At 43.9% G+C, this 20,570-nt stretch overlaps 1 protein-coding gene across 1 annotated transcript in view; it reads left to right on the plus strand.

Moving 5' to 3' along the window:
* The window catches only part of DOCK2 (dedicator of cytokinesis 2), a 459,408-nt gene that overhangs the window by 71,999 nt on the left and 366,839 nt on the right, over positions 1-20,570 (plus strand). The window contains exons 18-22 of the mRNA XM_061129423.1: positions 1,904-2,087; positions 2,230-2,327; positions 5,165-5,254; positions 6,313-6,413; positions 7,216-7,350. Coding sequence (XP_060985406.1) covers positions 1,904-2,087; positions 2,230-2,327; positions 5,165-5,254; positions 6,313-6,413; positions 7,216-7,350 — 608 coding nt within the window. The remainder of the gene's footprint in view (positions 1-1,903; positions 2,088-2,229; positions 2,328-5,164; positions 5,255-6,312; positions 6,414-7,215; positions 7,351-20,570) is intronic.

Genomic DNA, 20,570 nt, shown 5'->3' on the forward strand with positions numbered 1-20,570 from the left:
CCAGGCTCCTCTGTCCATGAGGTTTTTCAGGCAGCAATATTGGAGTGGGTCGCCATTCCCTCCTCCAGGGGATACTCCCCACCCAGGGACCAAACCAGTGTCTCCTGCATCTATCTCCTGCATTGCAGTGGATTCTTTACCTGCTGAGCCATCAGGGAAGCCCATGAACTGAGATCAACTCTGCAGCAAGGAGCATATAGGAAGTGAGGGGGATATGGCAAGATTGCCTGGTAAATGAGAGCAGGGACCCCAGTGACACGCTTCAGGGCTCTCCAGTTGTGAGACCTGGTACCAAGTCTGGACTTCTCTGGGCCTCCATGTCCTCATCTGTGAGCCCTCAGTGAGTGAGTGTGAGAATCACAAGAGTTATTCCATGTAAACGTGACAGTAATGGGCGCATGGCACTCTCAGTAAGTGGAAGGTTGTCACCCACAGAATGGGCTTTCATTCCGTAAGACACCTGTGGGATATTCAGAAGACCAGCAAGAAATATTTGAGAGACTCATCACTATAGTGAATGGAAAAAAATATTAGCATTTAGAGTTCTAATCCTGCTGATAACCTGGAGTCATCTTATGTGTCTTCCTGAGACTTATTTTCTTTTTCAAACAGTGATGGTCATATTTATGACCATAAGATGACCCATGCAGAAGGACCGTGTAGAAGAGTGTAGCTGTTGCTGTGTTCTTTTTGCATATGAGACTTGCACTGTTCTCTGGGAGTGGGGGGTGTCTTCCTGGACTTACATGCTCCCCCACAACCCCGTTCATGACAGTGGCATGCCTCTGCTGGCACCTGGCTGGAGGCACAGGGTGTGGCTGTGGATCAGGGCAAGGCTAAGCGGTCAGAGATCACAGAGATCACACTCTTGCCCTTGACTTTCTCAGCCTTGGAGGCTGGGGTTGCCCTTTTGCTCTGGTCTGGATAGCAAAGACAGCCTCATCAAATCTTCATCACATGGTACTCTTCTCTGAGTCTCTGTGACTGTTCCAAAACACTCCTTTTTTCTTCTGTACAGCCTGTTTTCTCATTTGTGATGCATCCAGGTAGTTCTTGGCTTAAAGGCCATTCTTCCTCAATAGATTTACAGTACCATTTGCAGTCAGTTTTCAGTTTGGTCACCTTCCTTAAGCCTTGGTCTCCTCATCTGTAAACTGGAGATGCTACCAGTATCCCCATCAGTAACAGCTGCTGTGAGGCTTAAATGATGTTCACTGAAGCATGAAGAGCACTTTTTGCGGCACCCAGTGCAGAGTAAGGGCTCCACACCTGTCGCCTGCTGTAAGGCCTCCCTCCATCCATTCACTTCGGCATGCGAGGGACTTATGTCTCTGTCATCTCACTAAGTCTTCTGTACGCATTTTGCCATCTAGTCCACCCAAAATTTCTAGAATTGGCTATGAAGCATAGGCAATGTGCTTCATAATCAGTTTAATCAAGAGAAAAACGAGACACAGAGACAAAGGGACATATTCAAAATAACACAGACTTGTGAATAGTAGGATAGGGTCTCAATCCCATCACTTTCAGAATCCAGTGCCTTTCCTCTTTAATCTGATTCCTTATCCCGCAGGTGGGCTTGTTTGTATTAAAATCTTATGAAACTTAGACTGAACTAAAATATGCTATTGGGGAATCTTTAATTCCCTCTGTGCCATTAATGAAGTCTGTAGAGCCTTCAAATCGGTGAATGGTCAACCCCTTTCCCATTGATGTGACCTTGGCTTCTCCCCCGCCTTGTGGAAAAATAGCCCTACCTCACCGCCGCCGCGCCTCGCTCCGCTGATGACGTTCCCCGCTGCGCTGGCCCTCCGCGCCTACCGCGTGTACTCCGGCCTTGCAGGCGCGGGTGGCCACGGGTGCGTGCCTTCGGCTGGGGAAGTAACGAGGGTGTTGTTTCCAGGGAGACAGCAAGAAAATGGAGGACGCCAGCTCTTACCTGACGCTTCCTTCTTACCGACACCACGTGGAGAACAAGGGGGCCACCTTGAGTCGAAGCTCCAGCAGCGTTGGGGGGCTGTCCGTCAGCTCCCGGGACGTCTTCTCCATATCTACGCTCGTGTGCTCCACAAAGCTCACCCAGAATGGTACTGGGACCGCTGACAGCTCTGCGTGTGTGTCCGTGTGTGTGTGTGTGCGTGTGTGTATGTGTGGTCAGGCCCGGGCGGTCCTGATATGGACAGTTTAGGCCAGTAAATAGTAATTCTGCTTGTCTGGACTCTGTTTTAGTGGGCTTGCTGGGTTTGCTTAAGTGGCGTGTGAAGCCACAACTGCTACAGGAAAATTTAGAAAAATTGAAGATTGTTGATGGAGAAGAAGTGGTAAAGGTAAGTGGGACTTCAGTTTGCCTGTTTTCATCCACCAGGGACAGACCTTTAACTCATGAGTGGCTTCCGGGAAGAGAGAAAGTGTTCAGGGAGACAGGACAGATTTTCTTCTGACAATGGGAGACAGTTGTCCCAAGTTGGCATTAGAAGCCTTTATTGATAAAGCTGGGGAATGATGTGGTTCAGTGACGCTGAATGTTGAGCAGGAGAAAAGGATGGCTGTGCTGTCTCTGGAGATAGATGAACATTGGTATAGATCCCAGCTCGAACACTAGCCAACTTCATGTGGTACTATTATCAATATGACGTATTTGGCAGAGTTGTTATGAGCTTTCAAGATGAAAAATATTTAAAAATTACTCAGCAAGTCTCTTACACACAATGTACAATAATTGAACTAAAGCATATGAAACATACAAGGTTAAACAAGGAGTAAATATTTACTTTTGTTGTTATAAGTTGCTATAGTAGTGTGATCTCTCAGTATTATCTACATGTTGCTGTTAGAAATAAAAAGTGTTCTTGTTTCCACTTCTTTGAGAATGTTACCTGTTAAACATGAGAAAAGGAAGGACATCAATGCTCACATTTTAAGTGAAACAAGCAGAAAACAGTGCAGAGGTTAGATGTTTTGTTGTGTCCACATGGTGGTGGAGAATATAATGTCTGAAGTACAAATCTAATTAAAGCAGCCCTCTCTCCAGCATTATGAATTGCGACAAGTGTTTCCTGGTGATCTTGTTTCTTTCAGGAACTCGGTACAGTTGGAAACTCTGAACATCTTTATGTAGTAGCTCTGTGTTTTGACTGTAGGAAATATCGACACATGTCTTAGGGGGGAGAGCTATCAAGTTTCAGTTAATTGCCCATAGAAGGAGAAGCAAGGTTCGAATTTCAAGATCAATGCTTTAATTGTGCACCATTGACCCACCTACCCAGTTCAGCAATGGTAGAGAAATTCTCCAGACATTCTTTACAAGGTCTGTCACCTTTAGGCAGCTGGAAAAGTCATCTCAAAGGGAATTCTGTTGTCTTCCTTTGCATTCTGTTTTTCTTTTTATCAAAAAATTGTTACTGACATATACTCTACGAATCTTAAGAATACAGAGCACTTATCTTAAAAGTACAGTTCAGTGTATTTTTACACATGTACATAACTGCAGAGGAACCAGAGATCAAATTGCCAACATCTGCTGGATCATAGAAAAAGCAAGAGAATTCCAGAAAAACTACTTCTGCTATTTCTGCTTCATTGACTACGCTAAAACCTTTGACTTTGTGGATCACAACAAACTGTGGAAAATTCAAACTATGGAAAAGAGATGGGACTGCCAGACCACCTTGCCTGCCTCCTGAGAAACCTGTATGCAGGTCAAGAAGCAACAGTTGGAACCGGACACGGAAGAGTGGACGGTTCAAAATTGGGAAAGGAGTACATCAAGGCTGTATATTGTCACCCTGCTTATTTAACTTATATGCAGAGTACATCATGCGAAATGTCTGGCTGGATGAAGCACAAGCTGGAATCAAGATTTCCAGGAGAAATATCAATAACCTCAGATATGTAGAAGACACCAACGTTATGGCAGAAAGAAGAAGAACTAAAGAGCCTCTTGATGAAAGAAGAGAGTGAAAAAGCTGGCTTTAAACTCAACATTCAAAAAACGAAGATCATGGCATCTGGTCCCATCACTTCATCGCAAATAGATGGATAAACAGTGGAAACAGTGGCTGACTTTATTTTTTGGGACTCCAGAATCACTGCAGATGGTGACTGCAGCCATGAAATTAAAAGACGCTTGCTCCTTGGAAGAAAAGTTATGACCAACCTAGACAGCATATTAAAAAGCAGAGACATTACTTTGCCAACAAAGGTCCACCTAGTCAAAGCTATGGTTTTTCCAGTAGTCATGTATGGATGTGAGAGTTGGACTATAAAGAAAGCTGAGCACCAAATAATTGATGCTTTTGAACTGTGGTGTTGGAGAAGACTCTTGAGAGTCTGTTGGACTGCAGGGAGATCAAACCACTCAATCCTAAAGGGAATCAATCCTGACTATTCATTAGAAGGACTGCTGCTGAAGCTGAAGCTACAATACTTTTGCCACATGATGTGAAAAATTGAATCATTAGAAAAGATTCTGATGCTGGGAAAGATTGAAGGTGGGAGGAGAAGGGGACGATAGAGGATGAGATGGTTGGATATCGTCACTGACTCAATGGTCATGAGCTTGAACAAACTCTGGGTAATGGTGAAGGACAGGGAAGCCTGGCGTGCTGCAGTCCATGGGGTCACAATGTGTTTAACACGACTGAGCAACTGAATAGCAACAACAACGCAACTGTGTACCCACCACCTAGATCAACATAAGTCCATTTGTATCAGTGCAGTAGATTCTTCCTTACCCCTTCTTAGTCAGTAACCCATTCAAGGGTAAATGCTAAGCTACCAAGCTGACCACCATCATCATAGATGGGTTTTTGCCTGCTATTGAATTTCATAAAAATAGAGTGATAATAAACATACGTTTTGCGTCTGACTTATCTCACTCTGTAAAATGCTCACAAGAGTTATAGCCATCTTTCTACATAGAAGTAGTTTGCTCACTTTTATTGCTGTGGCATGCTCTGTAATACCAAAGTACCACCCGGTATTTATCTACTTTGCTGAAGATGGACAACTGACTTGCTCCAATTTCTGACTCTTGTGAGGAATGCATCTGACCCTCCTGAACATGGCACATGGTGTGTGCCTATATTCTCTCGGGTAAACACAGAGGGGTGGGACTTCTGCATCACCTGAACCTTTCTTATGAGACCTCTGTTATTTTGCCCAGTTTCTCCAGGATACTCTGGATGCACTCTTCAACATCATGATGGAGCATTCTCAAAGTAATGAGTACGACATCCTCGTCTTTGATGCTTTGGTAAGAGAGAGGGGGCCAGTGTTTTGTGACATTAGGCATTAACATTGTGTCTCACTGTGAGAACATGGACAACTTATGGCCCTCGTGGACTTTTCCATGAATTTTTTTGAGGCATGGTAGCATTCAATGACCAGGCCAATAAAGGGGTTCCTATTTCCCTTGTTAGTTTTGAGTTGATTTGAAAGCATGGGCAGAGGGATTAAAATGAGAGTGTTCAAATGTTGATGGTGGTTTGGCCCTGGTTGAAAGTACATGAAGCCGAATATCATGAATATTCGCTTGGGCTGTCCATGAATTCTGGGAGCGAATCCTTGGTCAGGTTGTAAAGCACCCCAAATGTTTCCTAACTCTTTTACTTCCTTCCTCCTCATTGTCTCCAGTTTAGCAGTCAGTACACTCCTCTGCCTATCTAGACCATCTTTCAGTGGGTGGTACATCGTTCAGATCTGTCTTCTTACCGTCGTTTGAAATGGTCTTTGCCTCTTCTTGCTGTCCCAGCTCACATCTTTTCAGTGTCATGTCAAAATAAACGTAAGAAACATCCACATTAAGATGTCAGTGACCAACAAAGTATGAATGTGTCAACCTTTTGTGACAGTGACATTTACATTTTTAAAGGACTAACTTGGAGACAATTGTGACTTAGTCCATTGCTTCCCAAGGGGGCTTCCTACAAAGCTAGCCTTAAGGAGAAATGTTTCCTGAAGAACACTCACTTGAGAACTCAGGGAAGTGCTGAACTGTGCCCAACTCTCTTGGAGATTTACAGTGCACGAAAGCATGTAGAAGGCTCTGATAAGTCCTGCAATAAAGAAGGTAGTCTAAGGTTGATAACTTGAGATTTCTCAAACTTGTCTGGCTGTGAAACCCTTTTATCTTACGAAACCCTTCATAAAACACTTTTTAGAAGAGATGCTACCATAATGTAAAGGACCAAAGATACGTTAGTGAACTAATTCCTGGGCAAAAGATTTGATAGGCATTTAGTTGTACTATGTGAATATGACTTCCTGCCCTGGGTCTGCTCCCAAACACTGACTCCTTGCCTCTTTCTGAAGATCTACATAATAGGTCTCATTGCTGACCGGAAGTTCCAGCATTTCAACACCGTCCTGGAGGCTTATATTCAACAGCATTTCAGTGCTACCCTAGCTTACAAGTAAGTAACTGTGAACCCTCTACTTGTCCTGCCAGGGTGCCTAGGTCACAAGAAACTTGAATAGTTTCTTTTTGTCACCAGACTATGTGAGTTCTACATTTTCTGACAAAATCCCATTTGGCCTGTGTTATTTGGATTAAGTAAAAGTATGCAAACTCATAGGTTGGTATGAATATTTTATGGTGGCAGAAGTACATGGCAGTGTTTGCTCATTCATTCATTCATTCAGTTAGCTATCGTTTATTGAACAACTATTTGTGATAGTCAAGGCTAGCGAAAAGAAAGTGTATATGCACGTAGCTCAGTATTGCTTATATATAGAGGGCTGAGGGCTAGAGATCAGAGATGATGCTGGAAAAGGTGAAGGAGCCTGGAAAAGCAGGCCACATAGTTCCAAGTCTACCCTGCTGGTAATAAAGAAACAAGGGGAATTCCCAAGCAAAGGAGCTCCATGATATTAAAAGAACATTTTCTGTGGGAAGAAAAAACTGAAAAGAACATCATAACCACCACCATCCCCACTCACAACTTCATTGTGGCTGGTTTTCCCAGTGAAAAGATTTTTTTTTCCATTGGATATTTTTCTTTGCTGGCTTTTTATGGGCAGGAAATACTTATTCATTCCCTGTATTAAATGTATATTTTTAAGCAGAGTTATTTTTATGATGTAAATGAATGAGTGAGCTTAGCTATACTACCACCTTTAACCTTTGATTGAATGCCTTGTAATTTACTAAGCAAACTAATTACCATGCTGTGGGCTGAAAAGAGATGTATTTTGAAAATGTAATTCCTTATTCAGGAAATTGATGACGGTGCTGAAGACTTACTTGGACACCTCCAGCAGAGGAGAGCAATGTGAACCAATCCTAAGAACACTGAAAGCTTTGGAATATGTATTCAAGTTCATTGTTCGGTCAAGGACATTATTTTCACAGTGAGTACTTGTTCTGTAAGATTGATTGATTAGTTCTGCAATTCCTCTGGGACACAACAGTATTTGTGCCATTGGAGAAACTCTTTCACAAAATTACAGTCAGCCATTGATTAAAAACAACTTAAAAATCCAACTTAGAGATTTATGAATAGGTGATAATTGTTCCAAGTTCATTTGGAGAGGAAAAAAAAAAAAAAAAGAAATCATGTGTTGAAGAGTTATGTTTCCTCCAGTGAATATGATCTGTGATTTGAGGCTCTTCTGCATTTCACCTAACATTCTTCATTTGATCTGAGATATGATGAAAGCTTTCCAGGAATCTATATTCCATGGGGATAGGGAGGCAGAATTCAGAAAATCTGACATTTATTTGGCTCTAGAAGGATGTGCATGAAGATGAGCTGTTATTTGCAGTTGACCTGCCTGTCTGTGAAATCCTAGTGGCCAAAAAGGGAGCTGACATGTTAGAGCACCTAAGAGATTTGATATGTGATGATCAGTATCACAGAGGTTAGCTGCCCTTTTAAAAGACTTTAGAGATGGAGTCATTCCAATGCAACCTGCAAAATAACAATTTATGTTCATACTAGCTACAAGGCAAAGTTGGGCAGGGTATTGGTTGTGTGTATGACCAAGTTGGCTGTGTGTTATGGGAAATAAGAGGTAGCATACAGGAAACGTACCACCTGGATTCTTAGCAAGCTGACTCAGGGGGGAACAATTTTATTTTGCACTATTGAAAACTCTCAGGGGTAGTTGGCTTTAGGTATGGCTAAAAACTCTCAGGGGTAGTTGGCTTTAGGTATGGATCCAGATGCTTGGTGCCATTCAGCTTTGTCTCTCTAGATCTTGGCTCTGCTTTCCTTTTATCGGTTGCCTTCTGAGGCAAGTTGTCCAATGTGGAAGCTACCAGAACCTCAGATTCATATTCTACTAGCTTAAGCAATTCTAGGTTCCCTGTTGCTATACAAAATCCTATGCCATGCGACAAGTGCTCGGGCCTGGTGCACTGGGAAGACCCAGAGGGATCGGGTAGAGAGGGAGGTGGGAGGGGGGATCGGAATGGGGAACACGTGTAAATCCATGGCTTATTCATGTCAATGTATGACAAAACCCACTACAATATTGTAAAGTAATTAGCCTCCAACTAATAAAAATAAATGAAAAAAAAAACTGTGTAAAAAAAAAATCCTATGCCAAGAACTATCTGATCATGTGCTAAGATCTTAAATTGTGTGACCACCGGAATGAATACGTAAATTGTGCCCTTATAGTCTCATGTCCACCTCTGGAGCCATGGGTCATGTCAACAGCTTATGGTGTGAACTCGTTTACTTAGAGGATGGTGTCCCCCCAAGTAGAAGTCTGTGACTCATCATTTTGACCAAGATGCTGGATGCGTTATGGAAGCTTCATACTCAAAGTCTGCTGAAATGGGTCATCATTTGAGATTCTCATTTTTAGGAGAATTCTTTGACATTTCAGTTGATAAATAGAAAGAGATGAGTGTTTTAAACCATGTCACAAAGCATATGTCACTTAGGCTATTTTAAAATTGAAGGATCTGTTTCAATTCCTCTATTTTGTCGGATAGTCAAGGTGAAGATAGTGTAAGGGGTATTCTTCCAAATTCAAGAGATACTTGTCAAGTATTTGAAAAACAGCAGGGGACAATTGTGAGTCTTGGAAGTGTTCAAGGATTCAAACATTGTAATTCCAGATTAGGCCATGATATCTTATCCCATCTCCAGGTGAGAACTTTAGATCTAACAAGAAGAACATTTTATTTATTTATTTATTTATTTTTTCATTTATTTTTATTAGTTGGAGGCTAATTACTTTACAGTGTTGAAGTGGGTTTTGCCATACATTGACATAAATCAGCCATGGAGTTACATGTATTCCCCATCCCGATCCCCCCTCGCACCTCCCTCTTCACCCGATTCCTTTGGGTCTTCCCAGTGCACCAGTTTTTTCTATGTGTCATATCTTATGCCTCAGTTTGTCCTTTTGATTTATATCTCTTCCCTCCCTCCCTCCCTCCCTCCCTCCTTATCTTGTCTTTCTTAGTCTTTGTCTGTTTCTCCCAGGGGAACACATATCCCTCCCTCCCCCCCTCCCTCCCTTATCTCACCTCTCTTAGTCCTCCTCTGTTTCTCCCAGGGGAACACAAGGAGTTTGTACATTTGCCTTCTTCTTTTCTACCTGAAACTCTCTCATCTTGCGGAGGCCCCAGATTCAGTACAAATTCAGTGCTATTGGAACTCTAAGTGATTTTTGGCTTCTTAAGAAAAGGGATAATCTGTTATTCTCTGCTGTACTCCCAGCATAAGAGTATATAGAACATAATTGATACTCAAAAAATGTCTGTTGGATGAAGTGCATTTTGGGGACTAGGAGATGTCTCTAAGGTGACCCAGACATAATCTTGAATCCTTTCTCATGAACAGAAATATAGGCTGACCAGCAAGGAGTGTCTAGGACCGCATGCTGAGGTAAGGTAGGTCTTGCTCATTCTAGACTCTTTCATGATGAATTCTCTTAAGCAGAGCCTCAAGGACATTGGGAAGTAATGGTGGTATTTCTGCAAACTAGGAGGACATTTTATTTCCGAATGGTAGATAGCTGTTTCAGTGCTTTGAGATTTCTAAGCCAGCTGGTAGGAAATTGTTAATATAATTATTGCTTTCCGAGCTTATTGCGTCCGGTATTGTGTTTGTGTTTCCTGTTATTCCTCTGTCTTCTTTCCACATGTGCACAGTTACAGCTGATCCATTAGTTGTTCTTACCATCTTTTCTTTGTGCATACTGCACACGAGGATTTTCCTGTATCAATATGCAGGATGCAGTTGGGTACGAGAGGAAGAAAACTTGTTGAGAAGGACTGGAATTTTTAAATGGATTGTTCATTTCTAGCACATCAGTTCAGTTCAGTTGCTCAGTCGTGTCTGACTCTTTGTGACCCCATGGACTGCAGCACGCCAGGCTTTCCTGTGCATCACCAACTCCTGGAGCTTGCTCAGACTCATGTCTATCAAGTCAGTGATGCCATCCAACCATCTTATCCTCTGTTATCCCTTTTTCCTCCTCCTTTAGTCTTCTCCATCATCAGGATCTTGTCCAATGAGTCAGCTCTTTGCATCAGGTGCCCAGAGTGTTGGAGCTTCACCTTCAGTATCAGCCAAGGAAAATGATTTTCCTGTCCCCTCTTCTTGTGTCACTAGCTCCTGAGTCACAGTCTGGGTGGGTGTCTTTGGCATCTACCTGTACCATAGTTGCAGCAGAGCAGGTTTGAGCTTCTGTCAGAGGAGAAAAATGTGGAGAATTCTAAATTGTAGGAAATGTGTCCAAAAATGCTGAGTGGCCAAAAATGTGACCAATATCCACTGGGCTTTTCTTGAATGACTGAGCCCCTGGGAGGTATCATGCATAGCGAGGAATACTCAGAAGGAGCTGAAGTGATTCTGTTCTGGGCGTTGAGATTCTCCACAAAACCCCTTGCAGTGACTTTTATCCTGAAGCTCAGACAGCCAGCTGAGCAGATCCCCAGAGTTTCTGAGTCTGTGGAATTAGAGTCTGCAGTAGCCTGGGCTTCCCTTATGCACATGATGGACGTTCCCGTGAGAGCGCCCCTTCCTGTAGCTGGGCACATGAAACAGGCTGCAGCGTTCCTATGAGCCTGTCTTCTCAAACGAGAGAGGAGGTCTACAATAGCACTGGCTTCCCCGTGTCTGCGCTGCTTGTAAAGCCTAGCCCGGCTGCAGGCTGGAGCAAAGGGGTCGCTGTGGGATGTGGTTATGGTCACTCTGTCCTGGGCAGTGTTGGCTTAGTGATGGGCAGTGCTTACTCTGCACACTTCCATCCCCATAAGCACCTGCCTTAGTGAGTGACCCAGACTCTCTGAGCCTCAGTTTCCTCATTTGTGAATGAGGATAAACCAGCTTTATCCTAGTGCTTTGATTGTGAAATGAGATTATATGCACAAAGTTTCTATAAGTATCTGATATTTATTCCACAAGCAAAATAAATCTGTTAGCTGCTATTGTATTTTCACCTAGTAGAGACAGAAAGGGTTCTTGTTTCAAACACTCAAATTTAAAGTGGAAAGTAAAAGTTTTGTGTCTTGATTCATGCTCAGACTTTGGTTTACTGTTCATGCCGTACGAAGTGTTTCTTGCTCTTTAACTTTTAGGAAGAGGGGACACTTTGCCAGCCGTCAGTGCTTTTTGAGGACCACAGTGGAGGGAATAGCTACGGCCCCGTGAACTCCTCTGGGTCTCTTGCTGGCCCATTGCATGGCCCCTGCTGTGTCTGCAGTTCCCACTTCCCTTGTGAGTGTGGTCAGGCCCCTTTGGCCAAGCAGCTGTGGACCTAGCTCTCTCTGTTCCTTGCCTGCTCTACTAGTCTTTCCTTTCGCATCATGTCTCCTGCTCTCATCACAGACCTGTGTAGTTCTTGCTTCCTTCTCCTCCTCCTCCTTGTAGCCCTCTCCGGAGGGCTGCTCCTTCACCACGTTCCTCCACACCGTTGGCTGGGGAGGCGGCCAGCTCTGGGGTTAAAGGCACCATCTCTGGAGCTAGGCTGCTTGGGTTTGAATTCTGCATTTGAATCCTACCACTACCGATTGCTGAGGTTTATGACCTTGGAGAGCCTACTTAATCTGCTCAGTTTCCTTGTGTATAGAACAGGCATGTACTAAACAAGGAACAAGCCTTTCAGGGTGGCTGTGCAAACGGATGAACTAACGAGCGTCCGGCAGCTGGACAGTGCCTGTTGCATAGCAAGTGCTCCCGGCTGTGGCCCCCTGCTTGGTGCACTTCCCCCGTTACTTCCATCAGCCTTCACACACATGCTCCTCTCCTGACTTCATCTCCTTGTCTCTCACCCCGTGCCTGCCTCACAGGCCTCCCTGCTGTATCTCAAGCTCCCACTGCAGGGCGTTTGCACCCTTCCCCAGACAGCCATGCGCTCACCCCTGACCTCCCTTACAGCTCTATTCAAATGCGTCCTTCACTCCCCTGTGTGTGGTGGCAACCTCTGCCCCTGGCAGTCTTGGTTGTCCTCCTGTTCACTCCGCTCTTTGTCAGTTTCCTCCTCGTGGAACCGATGCGTTTTAAGCTGCTACATCCTAGCCCTGTCCCTGCTAGAGTGTCAGCTCCACGGGTCTGAGTACTTTGCTCCAAGCACCGAGCACAGCACCCAGCACGCAGTGGGTGTGCTCAGTCGCTCAGTCATGTCCAGCTCTCTGCGACCCCATGGGCTGCAGCCCGCCAGGCTCCTCTGTCCGTGGATTCTCCAGGCAAGAGTACTGGTCGGTTGCCATGCCCTCCTCCAGGGGAGCTTCCCGACTCAGGCAGCAAGCCCATGTCTCTTGTGCCTCCTGCGCTGGCAGGCGGGTTCTTTACCACTCGTGCCACCTGGGAAGCCCCACACAAGAGGCACTCCTTCGGTAAGAAATGGGACAGCACATCTACCCCCCTTTCACAAATGAGGAAGCGGAGGCTTGACTCAAGCTCAGAGGTCACACAGCCAAGAATCAGTAGGGCAAGCTTCACATTCCACCTCAACTGAATACGCAGATTCAAGAACTGGAACTGGACCATGCAAGTGTGCGTGGGGCTGGCCAGGAGGAGCTGTCCTGACAGGGAGCAGCTCTGGCTGGAAGGGTCGGCTGCTGTGAGCTGCTGGGGCTGCTGAGAGGCGCAAGGCTGTGTGGGCATAAGTGCTGTCACCCACCCCGAAGCACAGTAGGGCTTCAGTGAAGAGCGTGATGAGTTGGAGCAGGAGTTTTCAGGACGGGTGTCCCCCCAGCATGATGAAGCTTCCCCTGCTACCCTGGCTTTGTCTGCGTGATCTCCTAAGAAGGAAGGAAAGCTGTCGTAGGGCTGGCCCAGCCGAGCTCACATACTTTGGAAACAAGTCAGGGAGAGAGGAGTGCACTGAGCATCCTCACAGGAGCAGCAGGGTCTCCAGGGGTCTCCCTGCTCCCCAGCCGTCCCCTGTCCTGGGAAGGCTGGCCGTGGCAGGCACCGTTAACACAGGCTGGGAGGAGCGCAGCTCTCACCTCGAGCAGACGCCCGCCAGCCCGGCTGTGTGGCGTCCTTGCCCTTCTCTAATTGCCTGCAGCAGCAGATGACTCCATGCTCCCTGATGCCCTCTTTTGCCTGTTTATTTTGCATCTTGCTTCATTCTTCCTGTCCTGGCCTCTCCCCTCCTCCCTCGCCTCCACCTCATCTTTCCACCAGTTCAGTCTCTTCTTGTGTAAATATTACATACTAGCCTATCCTCCAGGTCATGAATATGTTAGGCAGCAAGGCTATATGCATAAAGCTCAGACATGCCCAGTGTAGCCTGCAGTCAGAGAGAATACATAAGCCTCTGCCTTTTTAAACAAATATGAATTTAACTCGAAGGTACCTGCCAGTGTGATTTGTTTTCATTGTTCACATATGAATAAATATTAAAATGTAATCATCTGTTTATGTTGAGGATGGGTCGGCATGCTGGTCATATTGCTGTTCCTGTTTCTCTTGCATGTAATTTGTTTGAATATTAATACCATTTTTTCCTGTGTGAGCCTTGGTTTTCAGCTTTGAATATAATTTCACTTTCTGATGACAGTAATGGCTCAGTAAACTTCACAATTGCAGTTAATGGAATTATTTTATGATAACATTAACTTGGCATCAGATCAGAATGGAGAAAACTGTCATCAAAGGGATATCGTCAAGCGGTTACTTTTCTTTAATTTATTATCTATTTAATGAGTTTCTACAGGGTGGAGGGGAGGTAACAGCCTGTTTTTTACAAACATATGTGAAAGCACTTTGAAAATCATTAAGTAAATTGTCCTTATTATAACATGAAATTGCACGTATACATGCACTTTAATACAGCTTTCTTTCTCCTTTGTATATGGAGATACTGATAAATTTTTACTGAGCACCTATTATGTGCTAAGGACTTTGCTAAGTGTGGGGAATTCTTAAATTAATGTCAAACTTCCTCATTTAGTGGCAGTTTGGTGGGCAAGACAGACATGCATGCCAGCAATCAAATGCCAGCATGCCTGGAATAAGTAGAGATAATGATTCAGCGGAAGCTTGCAAATGGTTCCTGGGGGCAGACAGGTTTGAATGACAGACTCCGCCTCAGGAAGATCTGTCATTCTTCTCAGAGGAAGTGATCTTTTAAACTAGACATTGAGAGGTATTCATGAATTCTGCCCATGGAAGAAAGGAGAATCAAGAATTCCAAGTAGAAGGAACAACATATGATGTAGAACTTAGTCTGAGTACCCTTTATAAAGCCTCTCCTTTGTGTATGGCCCTGTATCATTCTTCACTGTACCTCCCTGAATACTCACGACAGTCCTGCGAAGTATCAGTATTATTATATTAATTTTATATTCATTTTACAGAAAGGAAAATTGAGACCCAGAGAGGCACAGAAAGTAACTTTAGGTCACGCAGTTGGCAGGGAGGGATCTGACATCAAAGTCTCAGTTCATTCTTTTATCCTGTGCCCACCAATGGACAGCACTCTTGTGGAACCATGGCTATTGGGTGAAGCTGCGGTGGTGGAGGAGGGAGGATGTGTTTGAAGTGAGGAGTTGAAGCTAGATCATGAAACACCTTGAAAGTCAGACCAAGGAGTCTGACATCACCCTCTGTGCTTGGGGGTATTGGCATAGATGCTGCCCTCCTTAGTCAGAGAGCAGGGTGCTACCCCGGGGTGGGAGGGTACAGACTCATCCCCTGGGATCAGATGAAAATATTAAAACTTCTTAATTTTGTCCTAAGATGAAGAAGTTAAACTTTATAAATATTTGACTTAGAATAGTAGGTGGATATAATTTATATATAAACAGGCATGTAATCATACTTAAACATTTTTTCTCATAGGAACAGTTTTGGAAACTGCTGTTTATGGCAGTGGGGAGTCATCACAATTCTAAAGCAGGGGGTTAACATGATTAGATTAATGTTTTAGAAAGATTAGTGCAGAAGTAAGGTTAGTACGAGGGCTTCCCTGGTGGCTCAGACAGTAAAGAATCTGCCTGCAATGTGGGAGACCTGGGTTCAATCCCTGGCTTGGGAAGATCCCCTGGAGGAGGGCATGGCAACCCACTCCAGTATTCTTGCCAGGAGAATCCCATGGACAGAGGAGCCTGATGGGGACAGTCCACGGGATTGCAAAGAGTCAGACACAACTGAACGACTAAGCACAGCATAGCACATGGTTAGTACATGGGCGATGGAGGAGGGGAGGCAGGAGATCAATAATGAAGCTACTGTAATAACCCAGGTGGGAGGGCTTGAACTGAGACAGTCACAGTGAGGCTGGAGAAGAAGGGAAGCAAGAAGGTAAGGGTTTACAGATGGCAGGATTGCCCAAACAGATTGAACATGTGAATGAAATTGATGGAGGGGGACCATCAGCTCCTCTGACACTGAGCTTTGTGGTCTGTTCTGTCAGGTTTTGCTCATCAGCATGATGAGTGAAGGGAGGAGGAGGTTTGGGGGAGAAGACGATGTGTTTGGGACATGTGAAACTGGTGGTATTTACTGGCATGGCCAGACGGAAATGCACAGCAGGCGGTTAGATACAGATTTGGAGTTCAGAGGAATGAGAATGGAGATACGGTTTTGGTAGAAATCGATCTCCTTTGGTAGAAAGAGACATTTGAGGCTGTAGCACAAGGTGAGCGATGCTATAGAACTCAGAATGAAATGCAGGAGATTAGCATACTGGAAGGAGGATGAGGGGAGAGTCCTGGGGAAGGAGGATGAGGAAAGGAAACCTGAAGAATTGGCATTACAGGGAGGGGCCAGGAAAGGGAACATTTCCAGGAGGAAATGTGTCAGTAGTATCAACCATTATTATGAGGTCCTGGGAACTGATAACTGATCAGGAGCAAGGTATTTCACATTTAGGAGATCTTCGGTGAATCAGCCAAACCTCTCCCAGAGTTTAGCCTCTTTCGTAATATCCAACCAGGAGGCCACTGTGGGCAGAGGGATCAGGCTTTGACTGATTTCCAGGCATCTGCATGTGAATCACTTACACTGTGGGTTGCTCTTTGCCAGGGTATACTCCTGGACTGCCTTTCCCCCACCATCCCTCAGAAGCTGAGCCAATTGCTTCCTGTTTGTTTCTAATCTCACACTCTGGTTACAGCATAGGGTAAAATGCTGGTCTTATTTGCTTCCATTGTCCCTTGAAATGGTTTAATTTTGCAGAACAAGATGCTATAGATAGTTAAGGGAAAAGCCATGAGGACACAGCATTTTCATTCTTTCAGGTTGAAGCAGTAAAAGATTTCCTTTTTCTGTTAACTCCTCGTTAGAAGTCTAGGAGTTAGCTTGCTGACAGAATCTTTGCATTTGCACAAAAATAACTGTTTATGTCAAATGCTAAGGCTGACAGTTCCTCAGACAGTGACTTGGGTGGTAGATCAATTCACTGATAAATATGTAGGTTTATGAAATGTGCTTGCAAATCCCTGGTAACTAAATATGAACATGCAGTGTAAGAAAGCGTCTAGTTTGCCAGAGTGGTGAAGTCCACCAGGCTCCCCTAATTGTTGGGGATGCTGAAATGAGTCAAAGGAGTCGATGTACTCCATGATCCCTTTCATACACTGACGGCAAGCGTCACCCCAAGCAGAACTTGTTTCCTTAACAGGAAGTAATAATAGTAAGATTGTGTGGAAAAACTGGAACAAAATTTTGGCCAACCCAATATGTTACTCAGTTGTTTCTTATTGTGTCTTTGGGATGGACGGGAAGTTAAAAAGGACTTAGTTATGGGGTGCGTAAGATCACTTTCCTTCAGCTCTCCAAACTAGTTCCTCTGTGTCTCAGATCTACTCGCCTGACACAGCCAGGTGCAGAGACATTCATTCAATTCAGTTCTATTTTTCATTCATTCAGTAAACATTTTTGAGTCTTACTGTTTGGAAGTTCTATGCTAGTATATTGCAGTGAACAAGACAGATGTAGCCCTGCCCCCATGCTTCCCTTGTATAATACCTCGGGAGATAAAAAATAAATAAAAAAATAAACATCAAGTCACTGCAAACCATGATAAATGCTGGTAAGGGAATTAAATAAGTAGTTGAGATAGGTGGTCCAGCGCCACAGTAAATAATTCCAATAACTGCCTGTACATTGTGGGCCAGGGGCCTAACCTCTGTGACTTAGTTTCCTCATCTAAAACTGGGGTTACTTCACAGTGCTATTGTGAGGATGCTGATGAAGTGACATTTACACTGCGAAGTCAAGGATGGGGACAGTCCAGCCACGCGGGGATGGAAGGAAGCGTCCTTAAGGGAGGGAGAGTCTGAGCAAGTGAGCTTGGATGAGAAAGCACTTCAAAGAGTGCTTTCTTTTTTTTTTCCAGAAAGTTAGAGAAAACTTGGACTTCCAGGTGATGTCGTGGTAAAGAATCTGTCTGCCAGTGCAGGAGACGCGGGAGAAACGGGTTTGATCCCTGGGTGGGGAAGGTCCTCTGGAGTAGGAAATGGCAACCCACTCCAGTATTCTTGCCTGGAAAACTTCATGGACAGAGGTGCCTGGCAGGCTGTAGTCCACAGGATAGCAAAGAGTCAGACACAACTGAATACACTCATGGGCACAGACAGGGAAGACTAGTGTGGCTGAAGTATTGAGAGCGCAGGGGAGATAAGGAGAAAGATTAATTTGAAGGGAGAGGCAGCGCCTTCCTCGCAAAGCTCATTCTAAGTGTATTGCAAAGTCCTCAAAAGGCGTGTAACTGAAGGTGCCTCACGGGAGGTGGCATGCTTACCCTGGATGGGGCGTATCTTGTCCCTGCACTTGCACTGTGAACCTCATGGGTGGACCGGGGGCAGCTGCCTGGCCGGATGAGGAGGGCGCTGAGCCTGCGTGTGGAGCTAGCCCTGGAGGGAGCTGTGACTGTTCAGAATTGCTCATCCCTGAGTTAATCACACAACCCGGGAGAGGAGTAAAGGACCCCGAGTACAAGCAGAGTGCTCATTGTTCTGCAAAGCATTTGTGTTTTAGATTATAGTAATTCCGTATTTGAAATTGAAACAACCCTTTTGGTTACCTTCTGTAAGATTCAAAGACATAAACTACCCATATTTAATTGGGTGAGGGAACACACAGCCTATACGACCTCACTTTGAGTAATCCCTTCAGGTTTGTTTGTTTGTTTCAGTATATCATCTCTGCTAAGTGTTATTGTTCTACAATCACAAGATTTTTTTTAACACCATATATATTTTAGCAACCATGAATTATTGGTTGCAGTTTTGGACAAGTTTTTAAAAATATATAGTCGCCGCTCAACAATCTGTTAATATATGGGTCTAGAGACGCATATTACCCTAAGTTGCAGATAGTGTCGGTCACTTGATTTGAGCACCAGAGTGCACTATGCTGATATGCATTCTTGTGTACAGGTGAAATTGTCCTCAGAAGAACATTTTTCCAAATCACAGTTTGCTGAGCTAAATAGTATCATTAATTGTTATTTCCTGATTTCCTACCAGATGGGCATTCTGGAGGGAGGGCAGAGCTGCCAGTGTTGGGTACCATAGGGGTGATAAATGTATTTTGTGAACAAGCCATAGATGGTCACATCTTTATGTCCACAGCTCAGAATATCCCAGGTAGCATGAGCCACAGCCTTTTATATTGCTAACCTCTCTCTCTCCCTTTCTCCCCTTGATGTTGATAGCGTAGAACTCTTTTGTATCCCTTATACTTCTCAGACCCTTTGGAGGTCCTCAGTGCTCATTTTGGCCCAATCCTCCTTTAACTCAACTCCCTCTCCCTAGGTGACTGAATTCAAACCTATTTCTTCAGCTATAGCTTCTGTGCAGATCACGCGAAAATCCAGCTTGACCTCCTCACCAAGTTCCAGATCTGTGTATCTGATAGTTTACTCGGTATATGTTGTATTTCAAAGGCAACCAAAGTTAGCAGAGCCAGAACCCAGCTCATGACGTCCCTTCTTCTCACTGACCAGTAGATCAGCATGTTGTTTGAGGTGGACAAGCGGGATTTTTTGACACTTCATGTTTTGTGGGCCTTCTCCCCCATATAATCTACAATCAAGTCCTGATCTTTTCCCCTCTTAAATGTCTCTCAGATTCATCCACACCTTTCCATCTTCACTACCAGCTTCCTATTTACAGCTCTCATCACCTCACATCTGGATCACTGTGTTGGCGTACCCTGGTGATCTTGCTGCTTCCATCTGTGTCCTCGTGGAGTCTGTTTGCTCTTGAGCCCTTTGAATTTCCTAAGTAGACAATTATAGTATCTGTAAATATAGAAAGCTTTGTTTCTCTCTTTCTAATTCTTTTTCTCCTTATCTTACTGCCTTAACTAGGATTCTAGACCAATGTTGAATAAAAATGGTGATCTATATTATGTATCAGATTTAAAAAATACTTCAGATGCCTTTAATCAGTGTAAGGTAGTACCTTTCTGTTAGTAACTTGACAATGATGTTCATCAGTGTTACATTTTATTGTGATTGCGGATGTTTTGAACTTATCTGTATCATTTTAGATGTGCATCTTTCCCAACACTCTGATTTTTCTGTCCCTTTTTCTTTCTTTCTTTTGGATTGTCTTCAATTTTCTCGCTTGCTTTTCCCCTTTTCCCCTTTGAAAGTTATACATTTTATATCTAATTCTACTAGTGGCTAGTTAGATATTCTGTCATACATATTTAACTTAATAAAAATCTGAAGTTAATATCTTCACAGTCCTTCTGAATAATAAAGGATTTTAAAAGACACTGCCACTTCCTTCTTAAATATTATGCTAGAATTGTGTGATATTTCAGTTTTGCCTTTTTTTCTGGTAACTCCACAAATTAGACATTATGATTGTTTAAGCAGTCTGTATTTATCCATATGATTTTACTGATAGAAGTCCAGCAACACTGCTGCACTTTAGCTTAAAGTAGTTAAGGTGGCAGATTTCATGTTGTGGTTTCTTATCACAGTGGAAATAACTTATCACTTCTTCTGTCACCTTTGATCTTCCACATATGTTTTTCTTCTCCTTCAGGTAAATCTTTTATTATTAATCATAGGAAATTTTATTGGTAGAGTCTCTGATTTTATTCTGAAACTTGGAAGGAAGTTTCCCTGGACATAGACTTCTAGTTCTTTTTTCACTGTGATTGCTATAAGGGTTACCTCTCAGTCTTGCTGTTGTA

This window comes from Dama dama, chromosome 25 (genome assembly GCF_033118175.1).
Source record: "Dama dama isolate Ldn47 chromosome 25, ASM3311817v1, whole genome shotgun sequence".
NCBI lineage: Eukaryota > Metazoa > Chordata > Mammalia > Artiodactyla > Cervidae > Dama > Dama dama.